Below are 8305 nucleotides of genomic sequence, written 5' to 3' on the forward strand. Positions count from 1 at the left end.
CGCCGTCCTGTCTGGTCACTGATAAAAATATATGTTTTTACCTAAAACTGGTTCCATGATTCACAGCTTTCTTAAATTGCTTAAATATTACTGTCTCAGTTTTTCCCTCTATTTGACTTTATGCTGTTAAAAGATAGTTATGAGGATTCCCTCTTAAGAGTTACAAAGTTCAGTTTTCTAGTTTCCTATATCTGCCTGCTTTAATGTGGATTTCTCCCAAATAACATATTTAAGGCTTTCCAGCTCAGGTATGCAGGATTCGTCTCTCAAATGGCAGTTGTTGCTTAATCTGAAGGTTTAGATTCCCCTCTTCCATTTTTATATTGAAAACAAATTAACGAATTTGAGCTACTTAAAATTCATCATTATATTATTTAACGCATTTTAAAAATGATTTCATTGCATTTTATTTTGCGTGTCTTTGGCTTACGACTTTTTTTTATACCCACAATGCAAAGCGAAGCAGCCACGTAAACGATAACATCCTCACGTCGCTGCCTGCTAGCTACCTCTGCTTCCTGTGTGTGTAATATGCCCATTGCAGCCTATTATACATAACTACATGATGCAAAACTTCTTCAACAGGTACAGTTTTTGTCAAATAGCTCTGCCAGTTTCTCTGAGATGTGAATTCATTCTACTTTGAGGCTACAGCAAACCAAAGTAGCTGAATGTTAGCTCCCGGGCTAGCCGATTCTGCTAATGTTGTTAGCTCCCTTGCTGGCCTGAGTTTTCTTGCAGCCTGAGTTGATATTTTAGAATAAATTAAACTGTTTTAGTCCTTTTAATCGGTCAGTTACTCGGGTATTTGATTTATAGCACTGTTATGTCCGCATAAGTCCAATGAAGATGCAGTTCATTTAATGTAATTGGATTTTAGCGTTAGCTAACCTTGCTTTGATTCTACTAGCCACTACAGAGTCTCTTTTTGTTGAACTCAAACGTAACTTTGAATTGCAGGAAAGGGAGGTTTAATGTTTAATTCACCGAGAACGCATGCAGTCAGTGTTTCACATGACTTCCTGTCAGCGTGCTTTCATTCAGTCGTGGAGCTCTCCGTGGTTCTGACGCAAGGGACCACCCCACCTCCAGGTTTTGGTTTTAAATTGCATTAAAATGAGTACTACACTTTAAATGAGCTACAAAAGGATAACTGAACAGCATATTAGTTGAAATCACTCCTGAGCTAGCTGTGGGGTTAGAGTAGATGAATAAAAAAAAAAGTCCTATTTTTGGGTATTATCCTGTTGTCGCTAACGAGTATTTTTAACACCAACGGATGATAATAAAGGTAAGTAACCACAGGTGTGTGATTTGGCATTTGTCGTCTGTCGGAACACATATACTCTCGATAGTTTTTAAAAAGTTTAACCTGTAGTGTGCTATATTTCAACTAAAATTTGTCCAACGCCCTCAGCTGGAACAATGTACAAGCTAGTAGCATTTTTGTAGTAAAAAAAAAAAATAAAAAAAGTCAAACAATAACAAATTTAAATCTTTTAACATAACTGATATTACAAATGCCTTCACAAAATTAAAAATTCCAACAGTCACGGTGTGATATTGATTATTAATATTGTACAGCTATATTGATTACTATTCAAGAAGAAAATAGCCTTCACCTCACCCCATTTAAGATGATATTTGTATAATTGTGTACCACTCAGCAGGTTTTCCTAATGTTTCTTGGTTGTTTATGAAGAATAGTTCGGTCATTAATTGCCTTTTTGAAGAGTCTTACTATGAATTTTAACCTCCGTTTACAGCAAATCAGTGGGACACCCTCAACTGTAAAATGTCGATGGTGTTGTTTGCCTCTGTGGTTCGCGTCGCGGACGGTCTGCCTCTCTCAGCATCCACCGACTGCGAACAGGAGAAAGACCTCCAGGAGACGAAGAGGCATCTTAAGGGTCTCTCCAAGAAGCTCAACCAGTTCCCTGACCGCTGCACACTCAAGTCCGGACCGTACAATGTGAAGTACGTCCTGTTCTGTAGCATTTCTTTAAATGATATTACATCTAAGAGGTAACATGTGCTTTTGTTTTTATGTTAACTTACAGTAAGTAGGTCAGAAAACATTATGCAGTCAGTTTGCGAGTCTATAAAGTTCGATATGAAACAGCAGTTTTGATCATTCAGTTTCATCTTTAGGAACTGTGACAGTTTTCCTACTTCTTTCTTGTTTTTCTTTTTTAAACGTTTTTATTGAATGGTACCATCTAATGTGTGTAAATCTAAAGCCAGGGCGCCCTTTAGGCTTTCTGTTTCAAAGCATTAATTCTGAAAGCCCAGCTGGTGCTCTTGGGAAAGCCTTTGAAATGCTTTTAAGCGGTGTTTGTTCGGCGCCAATTAGCAACGATAAGAAACAGGACATGACCTTAAGGGGAATGAGACAGTTACACCTTTCAGCAGCAAGAGCTTCCCTTTGATTAGCCCGTCTTTAATTTATTTAAGCCTGAAGCATATGATGACTGAAGTGAAGGTCAGAATGACGCTTAGTTGTTAGAGATCACATCTTAGCCTTTTTTTTTTGTGATGTTCACGACCATTCAGACGCTTTCATGTGACATTTGATGCATTAAAATCTCTAGAGTCTTAAAGCTAAATTAATTGTTTTTATGTGTTAACTATATTAGAACATAATAGAGATCTGACAGGATTAAATAATACCCTGGTATTCCATCATAAATTACTTTAAACTCTCTAATAAGTTCATTTATGCAGGCTCGTCTGGTGCGAAAGCTTTGCATATTTCACTAGTTATACAAAGGCTTTTGCTTGGCTTTTTGCTTTTAAGATTTACTGAGCCAGATGTTATTGATTTTTATTATGATTACATTAGTGAAGGTGATACATGCCATCTGTCCAAAGAGATTTGGGATATTGAATGGGGATGCACCAGCTAACGCTGAGCATTAACGTTTGACTGGCTTCCAAAGCTGGAAAAGCCCAAATCTTGATTCATGAACAGTAGCCGTGTCACAGATCAGTCATAAAGCAAATGCATGTCGGTTTGCATTTTTACTGCAGCGTTATTATTGAGGCCGCCACCTCTTGATGGGGGGGGGAAAATATAGCTAGCACATGTGGGTAAGGGCTTATTGTGTTGATAACTGTAGATCTATAGTTGATGCACAGATGGTAAGTTTACTGATCTATTTAAATCAGTGAATGACACAGAGTAAGGAGTACTAGCATTGAGTTCTGTTCACAAAGTACATTTTGGGAGGGATAAAGAGTCTTTATGAAACTAAAGACTGCTGAATCTATTGAAAGAATGGAGGAGTGAGTAAGAAAGCGTTGCTGTTTATGTCCCTGTGAAGCTTTTCCTGGCTGCCTTCCCTCCATTTTCTTTTTGGCTTTGTTCTGACTAATTCCAATTATTTACTTTTTATTTTTTTCTACTGTGACACATGAGAGAAAACACATGCTGCAGGTCCTTAAATGGGGGCAGTCGTTTTGAATCCAGCAGAAAATGAACTAAGTACAAAATAACCTCTAGCTATGCATCAGAGCATTATGTCCCTTAATTTATCCGACTTTGCTAAACCTTTAAAAACATTAAAATGCGTCCCAAGTTCATGGACTGAACATAGTACGCATGGATGCATTTAAGGGCAAAAGGTCTTTTTCAGTTCTTAACCTGCTGATCAGGAGAAAATTGTTGCATACGAGTGATTTTTTCAAGTAGCCAACAGTTACCTAATTATCCATGGTGGTCTACTTTAGTACTAGAGTTGCATTGGGAAAACAAACAGCTACCATTTCCTCAAAGGATATTAAGTATTTGATTGTTGATTTTAAATTATGATCTTATCCCAGCAGAAAGGTTTTAGTTAGAGGGAGCTTTAGTGATCATTAAGCGCTTTTTGTTTAGGAAGTCTATCAATTGTTTGATCCCTGGGAAATAAAGAGTAATGATGTTACTTTACCCAGACTCTGACAGGCTCCCAGCCTGTCTAAATATGTTCATTACCATAACATGCTGAAAGCTCAAATGGACAAAAGCTTATTTGTTGCCCTCTGCTCAGTCTCCCTGTTATATGATAAAAGTCTCACTCCACTCGGTAAAGTTTTCCACTTTGATGACTGTTGCTGTCAGTGCACCCTCATAGCACACATGCTGGTGAAGTGGCTGATTTTTAACTCCCCTACTGGGAGTTTCACCACTGAAAACTGTACAATTATTTGGTCACTTGCTGATTTCCTGGTGCATCTCTTGTTTACAGACAAATCAGTATATTAGGCGGTCATGAAAACACAATAAGTTACTCACTTTGGGATTCACTTCACGCTCACACTGAACTAAGCAACAAGCTACATTTAATTTTACAGCTCTGGATTCCCATTTAAATTTGTTTCTCTAAATTTTTTTGGTGCCGGGTTCACATTGTGCGATTACTGGGGATCCTGTCAACCAACTCTTCAGTCCATTTGTGTGCCGATTTCCCTCTGACCCAATCAAAGATGGACAACAAACATCAAGTGCTGGCAGAAGTGTTTTTGGAAAGTCAGCGAGCCTGCTGCTGACCTGCTAGCAACGACCAAAGCTTCTGTTTCTTTTTCCAGCTCTAATAATTAGCGCATTGACACCAGTAACTTGTTGTCTCTCTTTATTGATTATTGTTTTTTTCTGTCAGATTGGTCTGATACAGTCCTGCAGATTCACCTCTTGCGTTTGTAGATATTTAACTGTTTAATGTTTCACGTCTTGGCTCAGAGCACAAATGAGAGCAGAGACGTTTAGATAATGCAAGTCCTGTTTTTTAATCAGGGAAATGTAATCTGCTCATCGTATGAAGTAACGCTTCCAGGCTGATGGGTATTGTGTCTGAACAGGTGCATGTGAATGTTAATGTGGTTATTAAGTTTAATTAGCTGTGAAAGTGTGATCCTATTTCTTTACCTTTACAGCAGTGGTGTACTTTAAACTGTTTGCACTGCGATTAGAGCGTTAACCAGCAGAATCATTACTGCTGTTATGTTACCCTCTTGTAATTTGTCGTCCTCGTTATTTCTCCGGGGTTTCTGACCTGAGCAAAAAGGCAGGACCTCGCGTTAAAATCAGGATTTTCTGCTGCTCTTTCTGCGTTTTTAGCTTCATATACTCGCTGGGTGTTGGATACCTGATGGTCTGCACTGGAAATTACCCCAATGTGCTGGCCTTCTGCTTCCTGGACGAGCTGCAGAAAGAGTTCATCATCACTTATGACTCCAAACGCATCAGCAGTGCCGTGCGGCCGTACTCCTTCATCGAATTCGGTAAGACTCTTTTGGATTTTGTGAGTAATGCGCTTCGCACTGTCATTATCTAGGTAACAAGACACAGTGCCAGCCACATTTATTAGCAACGCTGCTGAAGATGTGTGAAAAACCTTAAAGCAATCTAAGGTTTTATTGCAATGGTGTGATTTCACTGTGAAGAAAAAACATGCTTTTAATTTGAGTACATTTATTTAGTGATGAGAAAAACAATTGCTGGAACTCATGTTTTCAGAATATTGTACAACCTGCCATTTTCCAACAAAGTAGCTCTTGGTTTAACATTTCACAAAGTGGAAGCAGACCAATGAAAGCTGGTCAATAGGATCCTGGTCTGGATGCTGACTTGACCATGGAAGATGTTTGATTTTTAACCAAGGTTTTAAATAATTATGCTGGCGACCCGGTGGCACACAATCTTATTAGTGGAAATTATTAGATTTTATTTAAACTCTCCTGGAACTTCAAAAAGTCAATGACACTTTGCAGTCCAACAAGGTTTCCAGAGTTTTTGGAGGAGAAAGAGACAGATGCTTTATTGTTCCTAATAGTGGACATTAGGTGCTAGATGTGAGCATTTATTGTATCGTTTATCACTAAATATTGTGATAAAACCTCATCAACCAGCATAAAAAACAACAATTAACTTAGCTTTATCACAGTGTATTTGCCTCAGTAATGACAAACAATTGGATAAATTGCCCATTCACCGTAGAAAGACGGATTTTGGTCTTTGTCCAGCCCAGAGACCAAGTCATGGTTGACCTCAGGGAAACAGAAAGACATGTGGATTGATTAGAAATTCTTGACACTTTGTGCAACTTAAATAAAAAAAGGAAAGTCATTAAAACAGAGCTACAGTTATGTTTCTTTTAGAGACTATAATTATGCCACCAGTGATTTCATTAAAAATAACAATTTCTTCTCACCATCTGTTCTCCCCCCCACTACACTCATTTATTGTTCTGAAACTAAAGCTTGTATTTTTGCTATTTGGTGAGACGTGCCGTTGCCATAAAAGGTGGATCCGTTTTATTACAAACATCCCTCTGTCTGCACTCTGCAGAGGAAATAAGTAAAATCTGAGATGCATGCTGAGACTGAAGATGTTTCTCTGCTGCAAAGATGTTTACTCCTTTCAGAGACGCCGCAGCTTCAGCTTCCTTGTGTTTACGCCAAACAGTGTCCTTATCTCTTATACGCCGAGTGTTTATCACCCGTTATTTTGCTCCCCGCGGTACTAACCGCCTTGTTGTTGTGCTGACTGTCATCCCCCAGACACCTTCATCCAGAAGACCAAGCAGCGCTACAACAGCCCTCGCTCCCTGTCCACCAAGATCAACCTGGCTGACATGCAGACAGAGATCAAGCTGCGCCCGCCCTATCAGCTTTCCCCAGAGGACCTTCAGGCTATCAATGGATTCTCGGTGCGAGCCGCTTCTAAATACAAGGGCATAGGTAGGGCTCGAGCTGCCACCGCGCACAAAAAAGCCCTTTTAACATATGCGCCTTGTCCCTGGAAATTTCCATTCACATTCAGTGAAGGTTGAGTGGAAAAACATAACATAAAATAACGCTAATGCCTGCAACGTTCAAGAGTGTGTGCTGATGAGAGCTGGTGCATTTTGCTGACATCCATTTTGCTTTGCTTGCTCAAAAAATATGGGGTCTTGTGTGTCAACCCGAATGCACCTCCAGTTTTCCTCTTTCTTGATAAGAACAAGTTTGGTGCCTTTCAGAAGTATTCACACCGTTTTAACTTCTCCATGACTTTCTCCCGTCTGCTGTGAAGATTTAATTACAGACAGCTGTGGTCTGTTTCCTAATGAGTAGACCTGTCAAGATAACAAATCCACCTAGATGATAAATTGTCCCAGTAGTTATTGCGATAACCAATAATATTGCTGTTTTGAGACCATTTATGGTCAGTAATATGTTGATAATGGAATAAAAATACAAGTTCGCCCTGTGAAAGACTAATAAACTTTCATTTTTCAAATAACACTTAACACTGGAGCTGGAAGATGTTTTAACTATTACTATAAGTAAAACACAACAACCAAAGACAACAAATAAAAACACAACCGAAGCCATAAATAAAATGAATTATAAAGTTTGTGTAAATAAAATTGCCCATTAAGCAACATTAATAATCAGAATAATTTAATTCATCATGTGATTAATTAGTTTCTTATTGCAGCAGGTTTACCATGAAGTCATTTCTGAGTGTTTTCATAAGCAAAGGATTTAGTTTTGGGGTACCAGAGTACATTGGGGTTCAGTATGTATGCATGCAATACTACTTAAACTTCAAATATCTCAAATATCGTGTTACTCCATTAGTTGTTTTGCCTGTATGCACATTTGATGTTATATTATTTTAACAGGAAAAAGAGCTGAGGTAAATGTTTCATGTCTAGTTATCTCATTTTCTCTGTGGAACAGTTCAGTTTTCAATTTTAGACACTTCAAATCCTGCTGAAACTCCACTTTTCTAATCGTTTGTGTTTTGTTTTTACTACTCATCTGTTGACTTGGAGCCGTTTTGTTCCTAAAATGATGATTCTGAGCATTTCTCTCCTGGAGGATGAAGTTCTCTGACGAGACGTATTTCCCTGTATTACAACGTCCTAAACTTTTTGTGAATTCAAACACCTTTTGTCTTCAATATGGTGGCGTGCCCGTATCCTGCTTGCAGAGTGTTTCCAACACGACAGATGATTACTTTGCATGAAATGAAACGAATCCATGCAGTTACAGTGTGTGATGCTTGTCTATTTTTTCTCCCAGCCCCCACACAGATGTTGGAGCCGGCGACGCTCCCTGGCATTGTGTCCTGTGTGCTCAGCGTCCTCTGTGGAGGCCTGAACCTGCTGAGAGGTGTCCATGCTATAGAGAGCATACTACAGGTCAGGACTTACTGCAGGGACATTTGGATACTTGATGCAAAAACTTAACCAAAGAATCTTGTTTATAAAATCTCTATAGCCATGTCTTCTCTGTTGCTTTAGATGAACAATCGCTGCATATTTTAGTCTTACTC

At 38.9% G+C, this 8305-nt stretch overlaps 1 protein-coding gene across 2 annotated transcripts; it reads left to right on the top strand.

Annotated features, from left to right (window-relative positions):
• The first annotated feature begins 436 nt into the window (after positions 1-436).
• On the top strand, positions 437-8296 carry LOC106943352 (vesicle-trafficking protein SEC22a-like). Of its 2 annotated transcripts, none has more exons than XM_015026661.1 (5): positions 437-585; positions 1767-1977; positions 5099-5262; positions 6541-6720; positions 8053-8295. In XM_015026661.1, exons 2-5 carry the CDS (start codon positions 1796-1798, stop codon positions 8217-8219), a joined length of 693 nt encoding a protein of 230 aa, XP_014882147.1. In that variant the 5' UTR covers positions 437-585; positions 1767-1795; the 3' UTR covers positions 8220-8295. The 2 variants fall into 2 exon arrangements, with proteins under 2 accessions (XP_014882147.1, XP_014882148.1); XM_015026662.1 differs by lacking the exon at positions 437-585 and adding an exon at positions 615-1291 and having other exon boundaries at positions 8053-8296.
• Positions 8297-8305: the final 9 nt, after the last annotated feature.

The sequence above is a fragment of the Poecilia latipinna genome, unplaced genomic scaffold (assembly GCF_001443285.1).
Source record: "Poecilia latipinna isolate Pla-1442-1.1 unplaced genomic scaffold, P_latipinna-1.0 Scaffold5187, whole genome shotgun sequence".
Taxonomy (NCBI): Eukaryota; Metazoa; Chordata; class Actinopteri; order Cyprinodontiformes; family Poeciliidae; genus Poecilia; species Poecilia latipinna.

Excerpts from the sequence above, each read along its gene's own strand:
- LOC106943352 (XM_015026661.1), top strand. The coding sequence starts at position 1,796 with ATGTCGATGGTGTTGTTTGCCTCTGTGGTTCGCGTCGCGGACGGTCTG. Across the intron at positions 1,978-5,098 it reads TCCGGACCGTACAATGTGAA|CTTCATATACTCGCTGGGTG; the intron begins GTACGTCCTGTT and ends CTGCGTTTTTAG. Across the intron at positions 5,263-6,540 it reads GTACTCCTTCATCGAATTCG|ACACCTTCATCCAGAAGACC; the intron begins GTAAGACTCTTT and ends GTCATCCCCCAG.